This window comes from Acartia tonsa, chromosome 11, assembly GCF_053477335.1.
Source record: "Acartia tonsa isolate MP-2025a chromosome 11, ASM5347733v1, whole genome shotgun sequence".
In the NCBI taxonomy this organism is placed as follows: Eukaryota; Metazoa; Arthropoda; class Copepoda; order Calanoida; family Acartiidae; genus Acartia; species Acartia tonsa.
This window is the reverse complement of record NC_137270.1, coordinates 25,234,731-25,261,580: the sequence shown is the minus strand read 5'-3', so window position 1 is coordinate 25,261,580 and position 26,850 is coordinate 25,234,731. Positions and strand designations below refer to the sequence as shown.

Genomic DNA, 26,850 nt, shown 5'->3' with positions numbered 1-26,850 from the left:
ACTTTTATGTTAGCACCTCCTTTATGGCCCTAAACGGGGCTCGTCGGAGTATATATTTATATTATTATTATATTATAATAAAGTAACAGGATGTCTGTGTGTCTGTGTGTTTGTACCAAAGGATCTCGCTAACCGCTGAACCGATCGGGTTCTCCTTAACAGGGTAGCTTCTCATAGGTCCCGGGAAGGTTTATAACTATTTTCTTGGGGGGTGGGACACCCCAAACTCCCCAAAAAATAAAAATCCTCCCCAAAATTTTTTTTTTTATTTTTCTATTTTTTTTTTTAAAATCAAAAGGAGGGGGAAGGCCCCCCCAACAAAAAATGTTCACCCAACCAAAATTTTTTTTTACTTTTTCTTTTAAAATCTGATATAAAAAAATTGGGTTATCAAATTCGACTCCCCCCTCCTCAAGTGCTCCTAGAGGCCTCTAGGGGCGTAGACGCTAGTTTTAGATAAAGTCCTTATTAATAGACACAGTTTATTCAAGAAAAAACCTATAAAAATATAAGTAAGTTTCTAGGTTAGGTTAGGTAAATGCTCTTAAGCCCTGCAGAAAACCAACCTAGCCCGGGGGTGTTAGCTTCAGGTTCGTCTAATGCTAATTTTCGCTCATAATTTGAATTCCTTGACCTAAAAAACCTATATTTTGATATATAACAAGATATATATTGGAAAAAAATACTTTACCCCTGCGGGCCACCAACCTAGCCCGCTGGGGCTAGCTTCAGATTAGTCTTATGCTAATTCTAGCTCTGAATTTGAGATACTGACCTAAAAAACTTATAATTTGATGTATCACAACATGTATATTGGGAAAAATACACTTAACCCCTGCGGGCTACCCACCTAGCCCCCTGGGGTCGGTCCCCGACTTGCTGGATCATCTTAAATAAAGTCCTCATTAATAGACACAGTTTATTCAAGAAAAAAACCTGTAAAAATATAAGTAAGTTTCTAGGTTAGGTTAGGTAAATGCTCCTAAGCCCTGCAGAAAACCAACCTAGCCCGGGGGGGTTAGCTTCAGGTTAGTCTAATGCTAATTTTCGCTCGGAATTTGAGTTCCTTGACCTAAAAAACCTATATTTTGATATATAACAAGATATATATTGGAAAAAATGCACTTAACCCCTGCGGGCTACCAACCTAGCCCGCTGGGGCTAGCTTCAGATTAGTCTAATGCTTATTTTAGCTCTGAATTTGAGTTCCTTGACCTAAAAAACCTATAATTTGATGTGTCACAACATGTATATTGGAAAATATGCACTTAACCCCTGCGGGCCACCCACCTAGCCCCCTGGGGTCGGTCCCCAACTTGCTGAATCATCTTAAATAATGTCCTTATGAATAGACACAGTGTATTTAAGTTAAAACCCTAAGAAAAAACAATTTAAGGTAAGTTTCCACATCAATATAGACCAAAAAAGCCTAAAAACCCCACTTCCGCAGGGTTTTTCTTACCTAACCTAACCTAAAAATAAAAATTTTTGGATTTTTTTGCCATTTAGATGTAATACCTACAGGACTAGGCTTATATACCAAGTTTAAAGGGTCTAGCTCAATATTTAGACCATTTTGCTCACGGATTAAGAATAGATGTCATTACGCACCCCCCCCCCCCCTTATGTGTGATATTTCTGAAACACTTTTCTTATATTCTTTTTTTTACTTATGTATGTATTTGCTAATAATCTTATTTTAGCCATCCCAAGAAATGTACCAAACAAGAGGAAAACGTCTATCTAAGTAAACCAAACTCTAGTCCAAAACCACAGTCAACGTTTGGTAAAAATTCAACAGAAAATTGTAGTGTAACAGAAAATTCACGACCCTTGGGTCAAATGTCAATTATAGGACAAGCATATACTAAAGGTAATTTTCTTATTGTTATAGTTGGAACATTGCATTAATATTTATTCATCGTATAGACAGCTTTTCGCGGATATTAAAATAAAAAATTATATGATTTAAACCATAACAAAACTGTCATGATATGAAACTTTTAATTTGTAATTAAAGTTTTAAAGGAAAATAGTCATTAATTGGTTGCTGTACTTGATTTTTCAGTATGGCTGAGAACCGGCTCAAACCCAGCGGATATTAAACTGTGTCTACTTATAAAACAGAATGACTAACTAATAAATAACTAATGTAAATAACATTTAAAAAGATGCATATTTTGTATTATAAGTTTACTTCTAACTCTTCAAAAAAATTCTACCTGTCCGGAGACAACCTGGAAGCCTGCAGCACCTGAACCTGGAGGCCAAATAAAAAAAAATCATCATCTCACTCCAAAGACAAAGCACATAATCACTTTTTACTCAAAAGTGACAGAACCTCCCCCCCCCCCCCCCCCCACCTTGTAAATTATGCTAATGCCATTAACATTATTTTTTATTACATAGAAATTGGCCGATTGAGAAGTAAAAAAAAACACTCAACTTTTCTTTCAGCGGCGCGGTGACTTTGTAGATACGATATGTGGTTTTATACAGAATATTAATACGATTATAAAATGCATTTCTTGCCTAACTTAATTATATATTTGGGATCTACTGCAGTTCACGGTAAAATATTGCTGGTAACGAATATTGCCAAAAATCTATGAATTTTAAAGGCTGCTAGCTGCCAAACGGCTGAACGTACAGATCATACCCGCACACCATTTTAAGCGGTATAGGTAGGCCCACAAATAATCTGCAATAGCCAAGATCCAATTATGCACAGGGAAAGCTTCACTGAAGAAAAAACGCGTAAAATAGGCCTTTTTCGCGCATTTCTCTGCACTGCGAGATAATTATGCGTTATTGATTTATGGCTATTCCAGATTATTTGTAGGCCTTCTTATGCCGCTTAAAACAGTGTGCGGGCATGATCTGCACGTTCAGCCGTTTGGCAGGTAGTTGCCTTTAAAATTCGTAGATTTTTGGAAATATTGCTTACCAGCAATATTTTACCGTGAACTGCAGTAGATCCTATATTTGCTTTTAGAAATCGATGCAGAAATATCTTTCACCTACAGGAAATACGGACAGGTTTATTTTTAATCATAATAAATGTATAAATATAGATGTGTGTAATATAGTATAATCCAGACAACCAACTGGCCTAAGCCGCGGAGACCCATTTCGTCTGCTAGCAAATTCATGACTCTCTGTTCTTCTGTAGGAGCTCCTCGGCTGTGTTTATATTTCCGATGCTATTAACAGATTACAAAGGATCGGTCGGGACTGGGTTCTCGCCCTATGGACAGAGTTCCAATAATCTTAATTTTTGTTTATGCTGTTCTTGGGCGTAATTCTCCTTGTCAATAATCTATGTTTAGTAGCGAAGCTACTCTATAATTAACCTTGTCCTCCGTTAGTTAGTCAGTCTTCGTAACTTAATCATAATGGGCGAAAGGTAATCTTCCCGTCTGTCATTGAATATAGACAGTTGAAATTTCTTTCTAAGATTTGTATGTCCTGTGATTTTCCTTTGGGTTTTTGCATTTTTCTTTTTTTTCTCTCTGCGAATTTACATTTACTTTATAATTCACTTTGTCCGTTAGTCCATTCCATGATTTTTTTATTCTTCGCTTCTTATGAATGTTGTCATCCTTGTTTTTAGATGTTCATCAACGATGAGACACGGTACACACCATCTAAACTATCAAACAAAGAAATCTGTGGCTCAAAAAACAAATCCTAATTCAACCAAAGATATTTAATCTTTCCGTTCAGAAGAAAAGAAATACCTCAATGCTTCCAATTTTTATTTTCCTAGCGTATTTAGTGGGTACTAAAGTATTTTTTATTCAGTATTTTTTATTTGCTTTCTAAACCTAACGCATTTTCGTATATTTAAGTATAAATATGTTTTTCGTATATAGTATATTTTTTTCTAATTTTCGTACATTTTTTTAAAACACAAAAAACTTTGCATTTATGTAAAGAAGTTTTTTTTAAGTGCTGTATGTAAAGTAATTCGGTACTATCCCTTAATTACCTAGTGGAACTTAAATACCCCCTTCTAATATCTCATTTTTTAACCTTAATATAATGTAAACACAGGGGTGTGTATTTTTTCCCCACCTATTTTTTTTTTTCATCAAGGAAGTGGAAAAAATGAAAAAAAAATTATTATTTGATTCATATTTTCCCCCCTCCTCCCTCATATTCTTTAAATATTTTTCACCAAGGAGGGGAGAAAAATGGAAAAAATATTTTCAGTTCTCTTGATGCGATTTAAGGGATACTACCATTTTGAGTTAATATTGTATAATAATGTAAATCTATCAACCAGTGTGATTTTTCTTGTATTCTGTTTATTCCAGTGTTTTGATTATGTTTTTTTTAGTTTTCAGATTTAAAATGTAAATGTACCGTATTTCTACTGTATAATATTTATGGTAAGAGTTCATTTTAAATAGTGTAGCTGCTCTACATTTATTGATTGTTGGTTCGTGAACTCGGGTGTTTTTTGTTTTTTTTTAAAAAAAAGGGATAAAAAAATTATTATTTTTAAATGGGACCAAGTCATTTCGGCATATCGGTGCTAAAAAATTGGTTTTAATCTTATAATTGTACATCTTATATCCGCGGAAATACGATGCGCATCGTATTGTGGTAATACGACAACCAGACGGACGGGCAGTTTACAGAATTGCTATGCAGTGACTTATCATAACAAGCCCTCTGCACTAATCCCATTATATCACCATTTACCTCATGACCGACGGTGACCCCGCTATCCTGCGGTCAAACTGGCCTGCCTAAATATGGGGAGGGGCACGAACATGCAGCTATCACGCGCCCCTCACGCAATTATACAACCGGGAGGCGCTGCCTCCCCTTTTACCACAGCTGCCCCCGCAGCCTGTCTACCGCCGTGGGCTAAGCCCTTGTGTCCCACACCCCCTTCAAACCTAACCATTGTTATAATCTGTTGTATATATATAGTAAACATTCATTGTAAATATTATTCAGTTAAATATATAATTTCTGTATGACTAAATCCTGCTAGTTTGTTTTTGCTAGAATAATTCAAGGCTAAGGCTCGTTGGACTCGAACTCGCAACCCGTGAGCTGAAACGTTCGGCTTACCACATCTTGGTGTCAGCGTGTTTCAATCGAGCCTTACAGAAATTAGCCTATTCTACCTCTGATTGGACCCTTTGGCAAGTAAGGGGACAGTCAGCCGCCAACTGAGAAGCCAACTGACCCGTGAGACGGCCTTTTTAGGTCGAATTTCCATCATTTTGAACGCAATATGTGGGCCTTTGGCCTACGGCAAGCAGATTTAGCCTGCTAGAAGCGCCAGTTACGGCGCTTTTTCCGTACCGTGTAGGAGTAGCGCTAGGTGCGCAGCCACGGTAATCGGATAATTTAGCTCAAACGGCTACAAAACTGAGTCTAAATTGGCAAGTGTAGCTGGGACAAGCCCCAGGACACCCAGGCCAAACCTACGAGACGGACAGCTAGGTGCTGGTCTCCCTGAGAAGGCAATGTGTGGCTGCGAAGCTCCAGCACACAAGTAAGGCCTACCACTGCGACGGATAGCAGAATCTGAGCCACAGGCACGGCAGGACGGGACATTCCCTGCCGCTGTCTCCCAGGATTCGAACCCGAGGCGCTGCAGGACGGGCCATTCCCTGCCGCCATTTTTCGGGATTCGAACCAGCGGCGCTGTAGGACGGGACATTCCCTGCCGCCGCCATCCCTCTGAACCTTGCAGGACGGACATTCCCTGCTGCCAGTGCTTCCAGAATCACACCTAGAGCTCCTAGTGATAACAACACATAAGTGTGTATAAATGTCAACCAAGAGATAAAAAGAAATATAAAATTGTTGACCCAGTGATAATTGATAAGCTCTAGTGATTCGAAGCTACAGTCTAAGCCACCATGGTAAGCGATACTACCATAGCTGCGGTTCGGCCACCACCGAGGTTTCTGCCAACCCCAGCCGAACGGGAGGCCCCCTTGTCTCAAGGGCAGGACCTCCACTTCCCCTGCCATATCAGGGTGAGGTTTCCCACTCCTGACCCTGCCCAGCACGTACAGGTTGATGCCATGGTCGATTCTGGCAACCGTGTACCCGGGTCTGCTGTAATTTCTGAACACCTCATGCACGCAATGGGCGTGCAACGCATGTTGGTTCCAGACAACACCCAAATCCTGACTGCTAACGAGGAAGGCCAGCCCCTCCAGGTAATAGGAAAGTTAAAAGAATTATATATGGCAGTTTCACACACCCTTATACTCCATCTGTACCACGTGACTGTGGTACGGAATCTCTCACACCCTCTGAACCTAGGAGGGTATTTTCTCAAGGAGTTCGGAACTAGGCTCTGTTTCGACATGCAACCCCCCTGCTTGTGGGTGCGTGGGGAGTTCATCCCACTCCGTGGCGTCCCCATCGACCGGGAGACAGCTGAGAGAGAGTTGAGTTACGAGGGGCCTCTGCCAGGCCCACTGCCAGAGCAGCCGCGTGTGGTCGAGAAAGGCACGCACTGGGTGGATACTGCGCTAAACGCCCATAGGGGGACCAACCTGCTAGCCATGGGGTTGCCCCCAGTGCCCAAGGTGCCGCTGGAGAACCTGCCAACGACGTTTCCTGAGATTGCCAGCCCTCCAGAACCGATCTTCTCCGCCGACACCTTCATCAACGGCCAGCCGTGTCCACCTGGCCCCCTCTACCTGGGACCCCCAGCCATTCAGCCAGCCAAGTCCGAGTCCAGACCCGTCAAGTCGCGGTCTGATGCACCCGGAGCCACACTCAACTCCCAGGAATCAGCCTCTCCCGGCGCCGTGCCCGTCAAGTCGTGGCCGGCCGCCTCCGGAGCCACGCATGGCTCCGCTACCTCAGCCTCTCCTAGCGCCGAGCCCGTCAAGTCGCGGCCGGACGCCCACGGAGCCCAGGCTGGTCCCAGCGCCCCGGCCTCTCCCAGCGCCGAGCCCGTCAAATCGTGGCCGGACGCCCTCGGAGCCACACCTGGCTCCGACACGTCAGCCCCTCCCGAGGCCGAGCCCGTCAAGTCGCGGCCGGTGGGTCCCGGAGCCGCCGCTGACCCAGCGCCAGCCACGTATAGGCTAAGCGCTGTCACTCCAACTGATGGCCAACCACCCCAACTCCGCACGGCCAAGCGGGTGGTCTTGCCTGGCCGCGGCGTCATGGCTGTCCCTGTTGAATTAGTGGGGCACCGTACTAAAGATGCCATCCAACTAGCTGCCCCAGAACAGAGGTTTGGGGAGGATCTTGTCATCCCAGAAGGCCTGTATGCCCACAGGCCTGGCTCCGCCAGCGTGTTTCGAGTGCTGGTGGTAAATGAAGGGGAGACGCCCCTCCTGCTGGACGCTGGCCTCCCCGTGGCTGGGGAGCTGGTCAAGCCTGACATTTTGGAGGTCTCTGATGAGCCTCCCCCTCGTATCCACTCGTTCCAAGAACCTGTTGAGCCCCCAGATATGCAGGAGCTGTGGGAGGCCCTTGAGATGGAGGAGAACGAGTTCCTGCGCAAGGACCCCCTGCTCAAGAAGGAGGTCTGGACCTTGTTATCAGAGTACAGGGACGTCTTCTCCAACTCTACCCCCGGCTGCACTGACGTAGTAGAGCTGCAGCTGCGCCTCAAACCAGGGACCCAGCCGATCCGCCAGAGATTTAGGGATCTGAACCCGCGGCAGGAGGCTGAGCTGGAGAAACAACTGGACACCTGGCTACAAGAGGGAGTCATAGAGCCTTCAGACTCCGCCTGGAGTAGCCCCCTGGTGCCCATCAAGAAGAAGGACGGGAGCACCCGCTGGGCCGTCGACTACAGAGCCCTCAACAAGTGCCTGGAACTGGATAGCTACCCTTTGCCCAGGATCCAGCAGTTGGTAGAACGAGCGGGAGGACACCGCGTCTATAGTGCCTTAGACGCGGTGGCCGCGTACTACACCATCCGTGTGTCCGAGGACAGCCGGCCTTGCACCGCCTTCACCACCCCCAGGGGCTTGTACCAATGGAAAAGGATGCCCTTTGGCCTTGCTACGGCACCGTCTGTCTACTCCAGATTTATTGCAGGGGTCCTAAATCCATTAGGTACGGCCAACCTCCAGTCATATCTTGACGACGTCCTGACCTTTCACCAGGATACCTGGGCCCACCTGGCTAGGCTCCGGGAAGTCTTGGAAGCCCACCGCAGGGGAGGAATCCGCCTCAAGCCAGCCAAGACCAAGCTGTTCCGAGCCAAGGTGGATTATCTGGGCCACACCCTCAGCCGTGAGGGGATAGCCATGCAAGAGGATTATATTGACCGTATCCTGGACTGGCCGGCACCCAGCACCCCTAAGGATTTGCTGGCGCTCCTGGGGTTCTTTGGATACTACCGCCTGTTCATCCCAGAGTATGCCGACCTCACCTACGAGATGAATCGGCAGAAAACGGCCAAGACCCTGGCCTGGACACCTGAGATGGAAGCCCAGCTGCTACAGCTCAAGGACAAGTTCCGCCAAGCCCCCATCCGAGCGCCACCTAGGTTTGACTTGCCGGCGGTGTTCCAGCTCACCACAGACTTCAGCAGCCGCGCCATCTCTGCCATCCTGAGTCAATGCCAGGACGGCAAGGAGAGGCTGATTGCCGCCGTGGGGCGCAAGACAACCGACCCCGAGACTCGCTACCCGTCCTGGAAGGGAGAGATGGCCGCCATTATGTATGGAATTCGGAAATTTCACGGCATCTTGTCCTACCGCAGCTTCCAGATCAACACTGATTCCTCAGCCTTGCTACAGATGAAGTCGCTGAACACATCCACAGGGATGGTGGCTCGCTGGCAGGAGGAGCTAGCGGCCCTAGATTTCACTGTCTGCCACCGTCCTGGCACCCAGAACACCAACGCCGACGCCCTCAGCCGCCGGGAGGACGATAACATGCCGACAGCTACCGCTGAAGAATTAGCCGAGCAAGCTGAGTACATTCACACCCTCTGCCAGCTAGGGGAGTCCGCAGCTAGCCGGCCCTCTGCCACCCGACTGGACCCGGCTAGAGTGTTAGAAGCACAGACACAGGACCCTCTCCTGCTCCGTGTCCGCCAGTGGGTGGCCAATGGCAAAGCCCCAACTAAGGCTGAGCTACGCGGCAAGGAACGAGACGAGCAGCAGTACGCCAGCCGCTTCGCAGCCCTGGGACTTGACGAGCACAGCTGCCTCACCACCACTGACCAGACCCTGACAGGAGAAAGAACAAGATACCTGCTGCCTTCGGCCCTCCAGCAGGAGGCGTTCTTTTTAGCCCATGGGACCCCCATGGCAGGGCACTTTGGAATGGACGCTACTATTGCCCGCGTCGCCATGCATTTCTGGTGGCCCAACCTGTCCCGTGACGTCCGCCTGATGGTTCAGACTTGCCCTGAGTGTGTCCAGAAGGTTACCAAGGAAAGGTTGAAGTTAGGAATACATGTGCCCTCCCGCCAGGGGTATCCACAGCAAGTCCTGTTTATTGACCTGGTAGGGCCGCTGCCAGAGACCCCAGCTGGAAACCGCTATATCCTCACCTGTCAGGATGGGTTCAGCCGGTTTGTCAGCCTCTACGCCATCCCCAACAAGCGCACCCTCACGGTGGCTGAAGCCCTTCTGCACCGCCACCTGGCCACGTTCGGATGTCCCCTGAAGATCCACTCCGACAATGGGATGGAGTTTACCGGCCAGGTATTCAAGGAGCTGGCCTCCAGGCTTGAGATTGGCCTGACACATCCACCGCCCTACAACCCGCAGTCCAACCGGGTGGAGAGGTTCCATTGGACGCTCAATACAGGCATGCGTCTGTTCCTAGACAGAGACGACAACAACTGGGAGCCACACTTGCCTGCCATTGCCTTCGCCTACAACACCAAGGCCTGCAGATCCACGGGCGTGACCCCGTTCCTGGCCTACTTTGGGAGAGAGGCCAAACTTCCGGTGGACATGGTGCTCCGGCTGCCAGACACAGAGTATGCCTCGGTTCCAGCCAACGTCCAAGCTCTCCTGCAACGCTACCATGCCGTGTATGACGCCATCCAGCAGCGAGAGGAGGGAACCATCCGGAGGAGCGCGGCCGCCTACGAAGGCACGGCCAAGTACGAGGTTGGAGACTTGGTCTGGTATCTGGCCCCCCGCCTGGTGCCAGGGAAGGCAGCCAAGATTACCAAGAGATGGACTGGCCCCTGGAAGGTAGTGCGACAAGCCACAGACGTCCATTATGTCATCAAACCTGCCTCTCCAACAGCCAGGATCTCGGAAGTTGTAGGCCGACTGCGCAAATACACTGGAGATGTAACTGCCCATCAGATTCCAACGGATATTCAAGGCGACCTGGACGGCGACGAGGATGCCACCGAGCTGCCTGCCGGAGCTGCGACGCCGCCAGCTAGTGACCCCGGACAGTTCCCAGTGTACCAGCCAGCCGCAGCCGCCCCACAGCCTAGCGGCCAGGATCGTGACCCGGTAGAAGAGAACCTGCAGCATCAACCCAACGAACCACCGCTGCCGCCGCCAGCTCCAGAGCCACCTAGGGATGCCATCTGGAACCCTGATACTGACATGGAGAACCTGCCGGCCAGCAGCGAGCCTGTAGGAGGAGAGGCGGCCACTGCGATGGAAGAGGCGGCCCCAGAGGACGAAGCTGAAGCAATGTGCCACCTGCTGATGACAGCCATCCCCATCCGAGTAGGAGCTAGGAGGCCAAGTAACCTGGACCAAACAGGCGCCCCCATGGAATTTTATGCGCCTTCTTCCATCGTCATTCCCCCCTTGGGAGCCTCCAGAGTTAGCCTAGGCCTCCGTGTCCAGCTACCCGCCGAGACAGAGTTAGTTCTGCAGACAAGGCAAAATTTCCAACGACGGGGCTTGGCCGTCGCTAACCCACGGCTGGAAGCCAACCGGGAGTTGACCATGCTGATATCCAACCACAGCCAGACAGAGCAGCGAGTGTCCCGCGGAGCCTGTATAGCCAGAGCTGTCCTCCACCGAGCTGTGCCCCAGGAAGAGGCTGTCCTGCGCAGACATAGGTTGTCGTATCCCCAGGTTCAAGGCCTGGTGGCTCGAGAGCCCCGCAACCCTTGAAGGGGAGGTTGTGGTAATACGACAACCAGACGGACGGGCAGTTTACAGAATTGCTATGCAGTGACTTATCATAACAAGCCCTCTGCACTAATCCCATTATATCACCATTTACCTCATGACCGACGGTGACCCCGCTATCCAGCGGTCAAACTGGCCTGCCTAAATATGGGGAGGGGCACGAACATGCAGCTATCACGCGCCCCTCACGCAATTATACAACCGGGAGGCGCTGCCTCCCCTTTTACCACAGCTGCCCCCGCAGCCTGTCTACCGCCGTGGGCTAAGCCCTTGTGTCCCACACCCCCTTCAAACCTAACCATTGTTATAATCTGTTGTATATATATAGTAAACATTCATTGTAAATATTATTCAGTTAAATATATAATTTCTGTATGACTAAATCCTGCTAGTTTGTTTTTGCTAGAATAATTCAAGGCTAAGGCTCGTTGGACTCGAACTCGCAACCCGTGAGCTGAAACGTTCGGCTTACCACGTTCCGCGGATATAAAAATGTACAATTATAAGATTTAAGATTAAAACTGGTTTTAATATTATGAAAATTTATTAAAGTCCCCAAAGTTTTTGAGCCAACGGATGCGAAGCCGATACTAAAATTAATACTTTGGGGACTAGTGTAATAAACTGCCCATTTTTCCTTTCCTTCCTGTCTGTATACCTTCGAAACCAATTAATATCTGCTGGAAAATAGAACTGGTTCTCAACCATTCTAATCAATCTGATAATCATATCATATTATAGACAATAAAATAAAAATCATGAAATGAATACCATTAACTAACTATTCTCAGGGAGAGAGGGGACACTTGGCTGTTTATTACACTGGTCCCAAAAGTTTGTAATAACGTTTTCTATAATCGTTTGCTTACCATTTGGGGCCTTAATTGAATTTTGATTGGTTGGTTCATTTAGTTCAGTGTTCAACGTTTCAACCACTAATTGTAATCTACAGAAGGGGTAATTTTGTGTATCATCATTCGTGATGTACATCAATTTATCGGACATTGTCGTATCCCTTTAGATACCTGAACTATTCTATTTTATTCTAATTTCTCTTTGTTATATAAAGATGGGAGGAAGCGAATCTAAACCAGCACCGCCTCCACCTACACCAGCAATGCCTCCACCAAGAGTTGAGGATACTCCAAATTTTCAGGTCAGCCAATAAAATATCGCATTTAAGGACGTCAAATCTTTCTTTAGTAGTGGGTACAAATTCTCAACATTTCAGTATACTTCACGTTTGGGAGTGTAAAAGATGTCAAAATAATTTTTAAAGTTTAAATTTTTTTTTTGGTGTTGCAATTTGATGCACCTCTGGATTAGGCTTGATGAGGGCAGCAAGGATCTAAAGATCATTTCAAATCTTAATCCTATCTTGTTAGCAATTTTATTTCATGTTAGGATTGTAGGGATATGATCTTGATAACTGATAATCATAATTATATGTTAATATCCAGTATTTCCTAAGATAAATCTTATTAATTAAATTTTTTTCAGTTGCAGAAAATTGAAAAAGAGGTGAGAAGAAATGCTTAAGTATGCTTTAATAGTTGAAATAAACATGAAAAACTTTTTAAAACTTATCATGATAGATTAATTGATTATAATACTTTTTCACGTATTCATTCAAACCCGATTAACATTCGGTGGATTAGAACTGGTTCTCATCCATTCAAAAAAATTATGTCTAGCATTGTATTATACCCAGTTTTCTATGAATACAAAAACTGGTTTTAATCTTATAATTTTAATTTACGGCCTTGCAACTTCAAAATAGGTATGAAAACCTAACCTAACAATCATAATCATAATATAATATGTTAAACTTTTCAATTGCTCTATCCAATTTAAACAAATGATGTTTAATTTAAACTTTATCTTAATATATGATTCAATTAAATTAATATGATAGATGGAAAGTCAGAGAGAAATGAAAAGAATGGAAATAAAAGCTCAGGTTAATATAACATGTTTGTAGTATAATCACATATGAATTACTTAATATAGCTTGACTTGGTTTTAATATAGCTTGACTTGGTTTTAATCTTATAAAGGGGGGGGGGGGGGTTAATGCATCCATCTCGTAATCAGTGAGCAAATGGCACTTAGAATTCGAATTTCCATCTGAATTTCCATGAGTAATCCTTGGTAGGTCTATTTTCCCTAAATCGAACAAAAAGTTGGAAAATTAACGACTAACGGCTGGCGGCTCAGCCGTTTTGCCATTTTTTGGATATCTAGATTGCAAATTAGTCACGAAACCCATCTCCACATAATACTCTTTTCCACTCCAAAACGCTATCAAACGGTTCTAGACGGTAACTGTTGGTACTAGAAGTTTTAAAAATGGTTATTCCTAACATTTAACATGAATTAAACCAAAAATATGTTTTAAGTTAATTCCTACGTAATTGATGATGAATTTACCCTGAAAATAGGCAAAAAAAACGGCTAAACGGCTGAGCCGCCAGCCGTTACTTTTTCAACTTTTTTTTCGATTTAGGGAAAATAGAACTACCAAGGATTACTCATGCCATTTGCTCACTGATTACGAGATGGTTGCATTAACCCACCCTCCCTTTTATTTACGGCCTTGCAACTTCAAAATATGAATTAAAACCTAACCTAACAATCATAATCATAATCAAATATGTTAAACTTTTCAATTGCTCTATCCAATTTAAACAAATGATGTTTAATTTAAACTTTATCTTAATATATATGATTCAATAGAATTAATATGATAGATGGAAAGTCAGAGAGAAATTAAAAGAATGGAAATAGAAGCTCAGGTTAATTTAATATGTTTGTAGTATAATTACTTATGAAATTACTTAATATTGCTTCTTGACTTGTATAAAAATAAAGTTTAAACTTTGAACCCTTTTAATTAACAACATTTTTTAATGAATTTACTGTTTCTGTTCTATAAAAAGTTAGATAACTTAATGAAGTTGATCTAGAGTGACATACAGACTTAGAGAGTTATATTTTTCAACTACATTATATTTAATACATCATATGTAAATGAATTTTTTTTTTTCAATAAAAACTGAATTTTCAGGCAGAAGAAAGAAGATACCTGGTAAGGCTTTCTTAATAAAAATATGTATTAATATTCAATACCCCGTCCCGTTTTAGAAAAATTTTGGCCCCCAGCCAAAATGGTTGATTTGTGCAAAAAAATGACCCATGCAAAATATTTTTTCTGTAATGCAAAAATTGCGATTGTACAATCACTGCAAAGTTTTTAAAATCTGCAAAAAGACCTGATTTTAAAGCTCTTGTAATTTTGACTTTGGAAGATTACTTGCTACACCTTAGTCCTTCATATGTTATAAATTAGACGGTCTCTATTTTTAGTAGCGAAGCTACTCTATAATTCACAATGTCCGTCCGTCCGTCCGTCTGTCCGTCTGTCCGTTCGTCCGTCCGTCTGTCCGTCCGTCCGTAATTAATGAATTGGGGGAAACGTGATTTTCTCGGCTCCTATAAAAGATAGAGAGCTGAAATTTTTTGACAACATTCCTATCATTAAGGAGCACAATTAACTATAAAACATCAATGGCGGTCGGTTCACTTTTTAGCAGGTTTTAGGCTATTTTTATATTTTTTCAAATTATCCTCATAACTTGGGTGTTTGTGGTCCGATTTTCAAAATTTTTTCAGTTAAAGATATCAAAATTAAATTTCCCGTCATTTGAAGAAAACAACAATGACGGTCAGACTTCCTTTTTGCAGGTTTTTGGCTATTTTTATATTTTTTACATTTTTCCCCATATCTTTGGTGTTTATGGTCCAATTTTCGAAATTTTTTCACTTATAGATATCAAAATTAAATTTCCTGTCATTTGAAGAAAACAACAATGACGGTCAGACTTCCTTTTTGCAGGTTTTTGGCTATTTTTATATTTTTCACATTTTCCCTCATATCTTTGGTGTTTATGGTCTAATTTTAAAAAAATTTTCAGTTAAAGATATTAAAATTATTTCTGGCGTTTTAAGTAAAGAAACAATGGCAGCCAAACTGCCTTTTAGCAGGTTTTTGGCTATTTTTATATGTTTGACACATTTCCCCATATCTTTGGTATTTTTGGTTCAATTTTAAAACTTTTTTGCATTAACAGTTTCAAAGTATTTTTTCCCATTGTTATGTGCATCTAGTATGTAATTTACCTTAACCGTTTTTATCATGCAAAATAAAACAAGGTTTCGTGTTTATTTTCTCCAATAAATCTATTCTTGATTTTAATAAATACACTTTAAATCTACTTCTACGTATTCCCATCCACAATTTTTTGTGCTTCGCTACTTATGGATGTTGTCATCCTTGTTTTTGGTAAATTTCAGGTTTATATCGACACACTAGAATTTAAATTTTTGAAAAATCTTTAATGAGATGGTACAAGAGCTTTAAAAACAGGTCTTTTTGCAGATTTTAAAAACTTTGCAGTGCTTGTACCATCGCAATATTTGCATTACAGAAAAAATATTTTGCATGGGTCATTTTTTTGCACAAATCAACCATTTTGGCTGGGGGCCAAAATTTTAACAAAATTTTTCTAAAACGGAATGGGGTAATTTTCATACATAATTTTTAAAGACAGACTATTGTTTCTTATTATTTAAGAAAATTGCTAAAAATACAATATGATACATTTTTCTTTTCTTTTATTTTTTTATTAAATTTTAAAGAATTTCCCCACAAATTTTGTAATTTAAATAAATATTTTGTAGGAAAGAATTGCTAAAGAGAAGACAAACTTAGAGGTAATGTTAAAATAAAATGCATTAATGTCCAAAAATTATGATTTAGGAGTTGATTTAAACATTTCACCTTGGAGGTGTTAATAAGGGCAATCTTACAGCATTAATTGAAAAGTTTTATTATGACCACTAAATTTAGAAGAAGAAAATTGAAGCAAGAAAAGCTCTTTCCAGTTTTAATATGTTTAACATTGTGTTACAATTAGATTTGATCAATATTATAATTATAATCATAATTCAGCAAGTAATATCTCTAATGAATTTTAAAACTATTTTTTAACTGTTTCTATGTACAGATTTTTATATCTCTTACTTATTTAGAAACATTTTATCTTGAAGAAGATATGCTGTTTAAAAACATTTATTTTAGAATTAAGCAATTAAAATTTGTTTGTTTAGATTGCAAAAGCTAAAGAAGAAGCTGAGGTATTAATCATCATTTATTAATTTTTTGGATTTTGATAGTTCTTACATATTAATAAAATGTTTTGCATAACTTCTCTCCCCTTTTCACAAGATTTGAAGAAATATTAGTTAAGTAAAAATTATTAATCTTTAAAATTATTTTTTTAGGTGTCCAAAAAGAAATTAGAGGTAATGTTATTTTACTTTAAGCTGATACCCAATCATGTTTTTTAATATTGAACTCCAGGGACATAATGTTTTAAAAGAGCCTGTTTTAGAGTGATAATACTGCTAACTTGTTTATATGTAGAATAAATCATAAAACTTTCATTCACTTATCCTAGAAAAAGCAAACAATAAATGTGCTTTTTAGATAATTTTAATTTTGATTTGTAGATTCAAATTTTGTACCTATAGTGAGCCTATGTAGTATTTACACAATTAATCTGCTTAATTTATACTGTTTTCTTAACCTTTTTTCTCAGTAATCCATGGGTGTATATTCTGCACAAGATTTATTTTTTTTCCCCTGCAACAAAATTTTTTTTTTTTTCCCCTAGTTTTTTCTCACCAAGAAGGGGGGAAAATGGAAAAATATTTAAAGAACTCTATATTTTATTTATTTTATCCCTCCTACCCACAAAGGCTCTATTTTCTTATAAAAGCGAGAAGTTTGTAAACATTTTACTCAACGCACTAAATCGTTACAATTTTCATGAGAAATACGCATTTTATAAGGCATACAAAACGCTCTAATTTTCGTTCTATTTAACGTAATTTTGTAATTTTTTTTTGCTGGTTATTTCATTTTACATATACTTTTATCATTTTATCAAAAATTTTTTTATCTTTTTTCATCATTTTTTGGAGAAATTAATGCTTAAACTAAGGGTATCTTTAAACGCAAAATTGACGCACTTAGAATTAATAATGCGTATTGAGTACAAAGGGGGGATAATTTCAAGACATGCATGTTCCAAAGATATATTTTTTTCCATAAAATTTTAATGTTTAGTCCACCGGAGATTACCCTGAAAATCATATATCAATTTAGGAAGATAATTTTTGTAGAATAGTTACTGAATTTACAACTTTATGTACTCTAAAAGTATAGTTAAGATCAAAGGCGTGCAAAAGGTTGGTATAGGGGTTGTTTACACCACCCTTGTAAAATTAAGGGGGATGGATACACGTCCCTAGGTGTCCACCCATGTCCACCCTCTTGACAAGAGCCTTTTTTGCCCCCTGTAAAAATGTGGTTGATTTAAGCAAAAAAATGACCCATGCTAAATGTTTTTTTTCTGTAATGCAATAATTGTGACCTCACGAGCACTTCAAAGTTTTTGAAATCTGCAAAAAGAATGTTTTTTTAGTTCTTTTGTGTGATCTCAATTTTAAAGATTTTTACAAAATTTCAATTCTAGCATGTCAATATAAACCTGAAATTTACCAAAAAAATGGAGCAGTCTCAATAATAACATATGAAGGTGTAGCAAGAAATCTGCATAGTCAAATTCCATTTTTGCAGTTTTTTTTACCTAACTTACAAAAAAAAATTTTATTTTGTTTTTCTTTTAGATGTAGTAACTACTGGACCAGGTAGTTTAAAAATTTTAGCTCAATATATATCAATTTTGCCCACCTTCCAGCACCAAACCCCCCTTTATTGATAAGAAGACCATTAATTTTATTTTATTAATTTTTAAAATACCACAAAAAAATTCATTTGGCAGCTTGCTAATGGCCGCAGCTCAGCTGGGAGCGGCCAAGAGTAGAATGAGTAGATAGGGGTTGTGACGTGTCTCTAGGTAGGTTTTTAACAGTCTGTGTAACAGCCCCAGCTGCCAAATGGATGGACCCCCACTATTTATAGTAGTATTTTTGAGCTCAGTACCAATAAAAACCTACCCCTAGACATGTCACAAGCCCTATATACTCTTCATACTCTTAGCCGCTCCCAGCCATTTTCAGTCAGTTCTAGCAGCTGGTACAAGAAATTTTAAAAATGGATATTTAAAGCAAAAATATGTTTCAAAAAGTTGATTCCCATGCAATTAATGATAGTTTCGCCCTGAATATAGCCCAAAAACGGCTAAATGACTGAGCCGCCAGCTGTTAGCCGTCACTTTTGCAACTTTTTGTTCCATTTTGGGAAAATAGATGTACCAAGGATTACTCATGCCAAGTTTTGTATCAAAATTCGAATTCTAAGTGCAATTTGTGCATTGATTACGAGATGGTTGCATTAAGCCCCCCCCCCCCCCCCTCAAACTTGAGTTAATTCCTTTAATGATCTTGATAGATATATGTTTATAACTTTTAATATATTTTACAATAGTTTTTAAAGTTAATGTTGGGAGGGAGATATATCCCAATCCTCTTTTTATAAAAAAAAATTTTAAATGTAATAAATTTCTTATGTAAAGTAGGTTTGGTAAAATCTTAATAAAATCACCCTTGATTTTAGTTAAAGGGGGCTGTTAAAAGTCATAAGTGGGGTGTCAAAAAATTTAGTTGTTAATAAATTAATGGAATATAACCTGATATTATAAATTTGAAACATATTTTTGATGTACAAAGAGAATAAAGGAACATGTATTACACTTTTCTTCATAGAAGAAATTGAATCATTTTTTATTTGTTTTTTTTCAACACAAGGTTATTTGTGTATCTCTTGGTACAAGATACCACCATATTATTAGTTAAATCTAATTTTTTATAAATTAAGTGAATAAGTCTGTTAGACCAAGGGTAGAAACTAAGTAGATAGACAGACAGACGGGCAAAAAGAATTATCAAAGTTTTACTAAAATAGACAATTGATTAGATAAAATCCAATAGAGAACCTGTGAATGATCAGACAGACAGAGGGACAGACAGACAGACAGAGGGACAGGTAAATAGTAACAAGAGAGTCTTTGAGGCATTAACAAATTACAATTAGGCTATGCTAGATGATTCATTGAAATCCAAAAGAGAGGCAGTTAGACAGATAGACAGACAAGTGGAGGGACAGACAGACAAAAGGACAGACAGACAGAGGAACAGACAGACAAATGGGTATTGCCTAAAACAAGTGGAGGGACAGACAGACAAAAGGACAGACAGACAGAGGAAGAGACAGACAAATGGGTATTGCCTAAAACAGTTTGGCTGCTATATGAATCATTAAAACCCATGCACCGTAGAAAAGAAATTTACATTAGTTTCTTATTTCGATACTCAACGCCCCCCCCCCCTCCCCCACTCAAAGGGGTTTATTATTTCTTAATATCAATAAGTGACTTTTCAGCTTAATAAAATTGAATGTACTTTTTATTTCATCAATTTATCTTAAATAGAACGAAAGTTATACTTAATCATTTTATTGTCTACAAGATATATGCTTTGAGTAAAAATCAACATAATTGTCAGTAAAAACGTCATATTTATGCATATTTACACAGTAAATAAATTTTAAAATTGTATTTTACTGTAATGAATAACTTAAGGGGGTTGTATGAAATATCAAAAACCTAAAAAAAAACCTATTTTGGTTAAATTAGTCCAAGTAATGATTGATTTAGTACAGTACGTATGAATAAGTTGTCAATTTCCTACCAGGGTCCTTGTGTACCACACATTTTTTTTTGGTTTTTTCACCAAGGAGGGGGGGAAATGGAAAAAATAATTTCAGTTTTCTTAATTTTTACATTTTTTTCCCCTTCAACCACTTATTTTTTATTTCCCCCCCCCCCCCCTGAGCAGGGGATCCCATGTAGAATATACACCCCTGCAGTAATCTTTAATTTTATGCCCGACATACAAAATTATTTTGATTGTAACATAATTTTAGGTTGAAGCAGCTAAAAATAAAGGAGATTTAGAATTGAAACAGAAAGAACACGAAGCAAATTTTAAAATGAAAGAAAAAGAGGTTAAAACATTAATAATTCAAATAATTCTTTAATGACTATTAAAACTATTTTTTTAAATGCTGTTTAGAAATATTTATTTTAGAACTAAGCAATTAAAATTTGTTTGTTTAGATTGCAAAAGCTAAAGAAGAAGCTGAGGTATTAATCATCATTTATTCATTTTTTTTATTTTGATAGTTCTTACATATTAATAAAATGTTTTGCATAACTTCTCTCCCCTTTTCATTAGATTTGAAGAAATATTAGTTAAGTAAAAATTATTAATCTTTAAAATTATTTTTTTAGGTTCACAAAAAGAAATTAGAGGTAATGTTACTTTACTTTAAGCTGATACCCAATCATATTTTTTTTACTTTAACTCCAAGGACATAATGTTTTAAAAGAGCCTGTTTTAGAGTGATAATACTGCTAACTTGTTTATATGTAGAATAAAAGCATAACATTTTTATTCACTTATCTTAGAAAAAGCAAACAATAAATGTGCATTTTAAAAATAATTTTAGTTTTGATTTGTAGATTCTAATTTTGTACCTATAGTGAGCCTATGTAGTATTTACACAATTAATCTGCTTAATTTATACTGTTTTCTTAACCTTATTTCTCAGTAATCTTTAATTTTATGCCCGACATACAAAATTATTTTGATTGTAACATAATTTTAGGTTGAAGCAGCTAAAAATAAAGGAGAATTAGAATTGAAGTTGAAAGAACAAGAAGCAAATTTTAAAATGAAAGAAAAAGAGGTTAAAACATTAATAATTCAAATAATTCTAAAGATTGTTTAAAGATTCTTAAAACATTAGATATAATTTAGGGTATGATAGACAAACTTAATCTTGAATTTAAAAAAAATTACAATATTCTCATATTTTTTTAATGAAAGTTGTTACAACAACAAGAGTTGTCAGAACGAGAAGCAAATGAAAGGGCAAGACAAAACAAGGTAAGTTTTTCTTATAAATATCATTTGACAAGGATGACAACACATCCATTGTTCATATAGAAATCATTGGAAAGGCTCTAATCTTTACTGAAAAGAATCAAATTTTGCCTAAAAAATATCTATTGAAACCACGCCATGACAGAAAAAGAGACAAACCTCGTTGGAAGCTTTGTAATCAAATGAATCTTAAAACAAATTTCAATGTTTATCTTTGATATCAGCTGAGATAATTCAAAAGATGTACAATTCTTTCAGTTAGAACGTGAAAAAGTGAAAGAAGAGAGAGAAGCTAAGTTAAAAATGGAAGAAATGAATGCTAAGCTAAAAAAAGATGAGGTATTGTAAAACATCTTTATAAATAAAACCTTTTTTCTAAAGTTCTATATCAATTTTTGAAAAATATTACCATATGCACTATTATTTAGAATATCTAATTTTCTTTAAAAACTACAAACTTTTTAAAAGACATTTATGATTTTAGTGGGAACATGAGGAGAATATTGAAAAGATAAAGGTACTATTATGCAGCTTTTATAATAAATAAGAATGACAGCATCTATTAGAAGCAAAGCTAATAAAATCTAAATAAAGACAGACAGACAGACATAGTAATTATTGACGTTCAGTGTTCATACGAATCTTTAGAAGTTTATCTTTGATAACAGCGGATAAAAGTGTATTTTACAATAATTTTGAAAGACCAACGTACAGAAAATATGATTTATACACTAGGTGTGCATTTTTTCATGAAATATAAGCCTTTTATCCTAAATAGCAAAACAGAAAAAAAAACAGTTTTACTAATAGAAAATTAGGTTAACTAAAGCATGATTACATGCAGATTGATTGACCAAGTGGTATATAGAGTTAATGCTTATTGATAGGAAAAATATTTACATGAAAAAATCAACCATCTCTCTAGAATAGGAGCCAATAAATAACTGTCCGAGCATTATTGACAGAGTGACAAACTAAGTAAGATCGAGTAGTTGCTTATTGATCATCTGTCTGACTAATTCTATATAAATATGTTAAATATCAAAATTGTCTACTAGATTCTCATCAGTATATGTAATCTTTGAAGAAAATTCCTCCTAATGGTTCTTGCAAATAGGCAGACGGACATTTTAAAATCATAGAGTAGCTTTATTATTAAAAAAAAATTTGTGTATCTAAATAAAAATGAGTAAAATTTTGTATTTTGTTTAGGCTGTGGTGGCTGCAAAAGACAAAGAGTTGGAAATAGAGAAATTAAGGAAAGAAACTAAACTATTGGAGGTAAATTGTTGCATAAATTGTGTCTGGGTATTTGTGTGTCTTTACATTCAAGATTTGCCTTTTTAAAGATCCAGTGAAGGTTTATTACCTCCCTCTTTTCCTCGTGTGTCACTAGATGCAGGGAGTAAGGGAGGGGACAATGGGCAATTAATTCAATTTAAGAAGGTTCGCTAAAAAGCAATGAAACCCAGATTTATCAAGAAAATTTTACCAAAATTGTAAAGGGATCATGGTAACCTAATTTAGAACAAAATTAGTTCTAAGAAAAAATCATTTACTTGAAAATTAAATTATCAACACATCACAATGTAGTAAACATTCTGTAATTAATCACTAGAAACATCTTGTTTAGAACTACCTCAACCCTTCTGATATATTTATAACTGACCCCTAAATTCAAGCGGTTCTTAGATTATTTAATACATAAATATCACAGTAGAGTTTCTATACATGAAAAGACATTTTCTTGGGAAAAAATATTTGTTAAAACCAGCGATAAATAACAAACTTTTCTGTCTGCATATTCAAAACTAGCTCAGCTAGTTAGCGGGGCATTGATGCGCAAGTCCCCTAAATCAGTAAGAATCTGCTGTATTCGTGCACATTCCCTTTAAGCCAGTCCCCAAAGTCTGAGACTCCTTAAAAATTGAATATTCGATCCATTGTCCCCTCCCTTACTCCCTGCACTAGATGCGTTGCTGCTAGTTTCTTATAATTTGAAAAATATTATTTTAAAATAAAAGTCTGTAAGTAGAAATATTTTCCCCCCTAAACAGAATATAATAACAGTACACATTATGATGATAAAATAGAGTTAGCCAATTTAAAACAAATATCAACTCTACTTAGTATAACCATTACCCCGTCCCGTTTTAGAAAATTTTTGTAAAAATTTTGGCCCCCAGCCAAAATATGGTTGATTTTTGCAAAAAAAAAATACCCATGCAAAATATTTTTTCTGTAATACAAAAATTGCGATGGTACAAGCACTGCAAAGTTTTTTAAATCTGCTAAAAGACCTGTTTTTAAAGCTCTTGTACCACAGAATTTCAATTCTAGTGTGTCGATATAAACCAAAAAAAAGTGGAGGCCGTCTAACATATGAATGCAGTGCTTTTACCATCGCAATTTTTGCACTACAAAAAAAAATTTGTATAGGTCATTTTTTGAATAAGTCAACCATATTTTGGCTGGGGGCCAAAATTTTAACAAAATTTTTCTAAAACGGGACGGGGTAATAACTATGAACATTGTTATAACAATTTAAGTTGACATTTGATTTCAGTTGGAAGCTGAACAAAAAATGAAAAAAGATGAGGTAAACAAATTAAATAATATTGAGAGCTAATTTTGTTTTGAATGTTTCACACAAAGATTTATTATTTTTTATGTAGATTGAGGCTAATATGAAAAAATTTCAACTTGAGGTAAATTCTTCTCTCTAAAAAGTAACATATTCATAAGACTTCTATTCAAAATTAAAACAATATAAGTTACCCCAAAATTTTAAGAAAAAACTCGTGTTTAGTTTGAGACTGAGACAATCAAGAAAAAGTTAGAAGTAAGTTTCTTTCATCGTGTTTTGAAAAATGCAATTACAGTTTATCAAATTAAAAACAATTTCATTTAAATCATTTTGCTAGCATTCATAATGCATGCAGATATTTTTTGTCATCATTAAAAAATCAACATTTTGCAGTTGATGTAATATAATTTTATTATAAAAGGAGGAAACTAAGTTGGCAAAACTAAAAGAGGAAGAAAAGAGATTTCGCCTGATTATCATATCGGTGAGTTATATTATTCAACAGTCATTTTTGGTGGCACATTAAAATTTTTTTATAGTTAGGAAACTTTTACGCTAAGAAAATTTTTAATTATTTAAATCCAAATAACAGGGTGTAAGGGGAAAAGAGGTTCTTTGCTTATAAATTAAATTTGCTTTTATGATAGTTCAAATCTCTTTGATTTTTTACCTATTCTCAAAAATTGTATTTATATTTAGTTGACAGCATTTGTTTTGATTGCCATCTTGTTGATTTACCCCAATTCTGGGAGCTTGGTGTGCTATGGAGATGCCTGTTTTGGTCATCATGGGCACTCATTCAAATCAGAAACTATACCTAAAAACAGAAGACTTGGTGAAAATGGAAAATTGTTGCTGACTGGAAAAACCACAAACGAACAGGATTCAAAGACTAAGCTGACTACTATAATGGTATGTAAATTATGGAAAAAAAATATTTATAGAAAGGAAACTATAATAATCTACTTTTGATTTATAGGCATCTGCATTCCTGGCATTTTCTATTATCTTTGTCTTGTTTGACCTGACAATTCAAGACAGAAAAATGTTGAATCACATTGGAAAATTAGTTTCTCTGTGCATGAAGAGGGCTGAAGACATGTTGAAAGACAGCAGTATGCTCAACAATACAAGAATTGTGATTGCTGATTACACAGAAAAAGCTAAAGTAATTGCTAGAAGATACTGGAATGTTCTTCTTCAAACAGAAGCTGTTAACAATATAGTTGAAATGCTTTAAATTGTAATATTCAGTATTACAATTATTAAGTACTATAGATTATTTTTAAAAAAAACGTTGTTTAACTTGAAAAAAAAATATTTTTTTTTACAGATTATCCATAATATGTGCTAAATAAAGTTGAGAGAACAACATTGCTTCAAAATAAAAAACAAACCATTTTAACATCAAGTGAGTTCAGATATTTTGTGAAGTTGGTTTTATGATTTTGTGAAGTTAAGGGTTTTAGTTATAAGCTTTAAATATTTTTTAGCTTTGAATTAGTTTTTTAAATGAATTCTTTGTTTTAGGGATGTCTAAAGATTATTATTCGATCCTTGGGGTTGATAGGCTAGCCTCTGAAGATGAAATCAAAAAGGCATATAGAAACATGGCTCTGAAGTATCATCCTGACAAAAATCAGGTTTTTGGTGCCATTTGAATTTATTTGGATTCCATAATCTATTAGTGACTTAAGATTTTTATCACTGTAAATCTTTAACGATTTATCATAAAATATTTAGGATGAGGGTGCTGAAGAAAAGTTTAAAGAAATTGCTGAGGCATTTGAAATCTTGAGGTAAAACATTAACTCTCTCCTAACCTAAAAATTATCTTTTCACAAAAATAACTCTAACCTAAATAAAGTTTTAAACATTTAAAAAAAATTTCCACTTGTTATTTTTATTTACATATTGTGATATTTTCTAGTGACAATGATAAAAGATGTCTATTTGACTATGAGATGTCTAATGAGACTCCATTTTCCTCTCATGTGGATCTGAGACCTACACTTGATCCTTACAAAGTGTTTAGAGACATATTTGGAGATTCAGCTTTTGGTGATGATGTAAGGTAAGATCCATGAATTATTTTTAGGATATTTGTTACTACCACTCAGTTCCATTTATCAGATTTCTAATGATTAAAGGGGGGGGGGGGGGCGAAAGTGACACTTTTTGAAACCAAAACTAAAAGTCAAAGGAACTCAACTAAAAAAAGAGTTACAGGTCTGACATTTTGCATGGCAGTTGCTTTATAGGGGTACAATATGGAACTGTGAAGAAACGGCGTCGCAACTGCCGAGAAAAGGCAAAAAAAATTCGGCGGGAAACGGCGGTTTTCGGCGGTTGCGCCGCCGTTTCTTCACAGTTCCATATTTTACCCCTACAAAGCAACTGCCATGCAAAATGTCAGACCTGTAACTCTTTTTTTTAGTTGAGTTCCTTTGACTTATAGTTTTGGTTTCAAAAAGTGTCACTTTCGCCCCCCCCCCCCTTTAATCATTAGAAATCTGATAAATGGAACTGAGTGGTAGTAACAAATATCCATGCAAAATCTCAGACCTGTAACTCTTTTTTTTTAGTTGAGTTCCTTTGTTGACTTTTAGTTTTGGTTTCAAAAAGTGTCACTTTCGCCCCCCCCCCCCCCTTTAGAATTAGCAATAAGAATGTTATAGAACTTTTCTTTCTATAATAGATATAATTGTTTTTAAATTAATGAACTCCGATAATAAATTAGGAATAAGGAGGATAGAAAAGATTTCTCAACCAGTGGCTCCAATGCCTATGATGTATATACACAACTCTTTGGAGAAGATGATGAGGTTTTAGCCAATGTAAGGTTTATTAGTAGCGAAGCTACTCTAAAATTCACTTTGTGTCCGTCCGTAACGCTATGGAGGAAATGGGATTTACTCAGCTCCTATAAAAGATAGAAAGCTGAAATTTGTTGACAATATTCCCATCATTAAGGAGCACAATTAACTTAAACTTAAAAACATCAATGGCGGTCAGACGGCTTTTTAACAGGTTTTAGGCCATTTTTACCCATATCTTTGATGTTTATGGTCCGATTTTCAAAATTTTTTCAGTTAAAGATATCAAAATGAATTTTCCGTGGTTTGGAGAAAACAACAATGACGGTCAGACTGCCTT

At 38.0% G+C, this 26,850-nt stretch overlaps 3 protein-coding genes across 8 annotated transcripts in view; all 3 read left to right on the top strand.

The window, feature by feature from the left end:
• LOC145331684 (uncharacterized) overlaps positions 1–4,342 on the top strand; it is a 34,959-nt gene extending 30,617 nt beyond the window's left edge. Inside the window, exons 22-24 of the mRNA XM_080176475.1 lie at positions 1,704–1,873; positions 2,996–3,039; positions 3,614–4,342. Of these exons, the coding sequence (XP_080032601.1) occupies positions 1,704–1,873; positions 2,996–3,039; positions 3,614–3,694 (295 nt within the window). The 3' untranslated portion in view covers positions 3,695–4,342. The remainder of the gene's footprint in view (positions 1–1,703; positions 1,874–2,995; positions 3,040–3,613) is intronic.
• The window catches only part of LOC145331686 (uncharacterized), a 29,359-nt gene extending 4,339 nt beyond the window's left edge, over positions 1–25,020 (top strand). Inside the window, exons 2-24 of one of the 6 annotated variants that reach the window (XM_080176478.1) lie at positions 4,346–4,394; positions 12,145–12,231; positions 12,576–12,596; positions 12,991–13,035; positions 13,826–13,870; positions 14,143–14,163; positions 15,816–15,848; positions 16,245–16,271; positions 16,419–16,439; positions 20,086–20,166; positions 20,279–20,305; positions 20,453–20,473; positions 20,830–20,910; positions 21,051–21,110; positions 21,366–21,446; positions 21,592–21,624; positions 22,320–22,388; positions 23,674–23,706; positions 23,783–23,815; positions 23,917–23,949; positions 24,116–24,178; positions 24,394–24,606; positions 24,674–25,020. In XM_080176478.1, coding sequence (XP_080032604.1) covers positions 4,392–4,394; positions 12,145–12,231; positions 12,576–12,596; positions 12,991–13,035; positions 13,826–13,870; positions 14,143–14,163; positions 15,816–15,848; positions 16,245–16,271; positions 16,419–16,439; positions 20,086–20,166; positions 20,279–20,305; positions 20,453–20,473; positions 20,830–20,910; positions 21,051–21,110; positions 21,366–21,446; positions 21,592–21,624; positions 22,320–22,388; positions 23,674–23,706; positions 23,783–23,815; positions 23,917–23,949; positions 24,116–24,178; positions 24,394–24,606; positions 24,674–24,934 — 1,392 coding nt within the window. In that variant the 5' untranslated portion in view covers positions 4,346–4,391 and the 3' untranslated portion in view covers positions 24,935–25,020. The remainder of the gene's footprint in view (positions 1–4,345; positions 4,395–12,144; positions 12,232–12,575; positions 12,597–12,990; positions 13,036–13,825; positions 13,871–14,142; positions 14,164–15,815; positions 15,849–16,244; positions 16,272–16,418; positions 16,440–20,085; positions 20,167–20,278; positions 20,306–20,452; positions 20,474–20,829; positions 20,911–21,050; positions 21,111–21,365; positions 21,447–21,591; positions 21,625–22,319; positions 22,389–23,673; positions 23,707–23,782; positions 23,816–23,916; positions 23,950–24,115; positions 24,179–24,393; positions 24,607–24,673) is intronic. The other 5 variants (XM_080176480.1, XM_080176479.1, XM_080176483.1 and 2 more) reach the window with 5 other exon arrangements.
• The window catches only part of LOC145331690 (uncharacterized), a 34,169-nt gene that overhangs the window by 4,339 nt on the left and 2,980 nt on the right, over positions 1–26,850 (top strand). The window contains exons 2-6 of the mRNA XM_080176491.1: positions 25,028–25,105; positions 25,225–25,337; positions 25,438–25,493; positions 25,625–25,768; positions 26,435–26,531. Of these exons, the coding sequence (XP_080032617.1) occupies positions 25,227–25,337; positions 25,438–25,493; positions 25,625–25,768; positions 26,435–26,531 (408 nt within the window). The 5' untranslated portion in view covers positions 25,028–25,105; positions 25,225–25,226. The remainder of the gene's footprint in view (positions 1–25,027; positions 25,106–25,224; positions 25,338–25,437; positions 25,494–25,624; positions 25,769–26,434; positions 26,532–26,850) is intronic.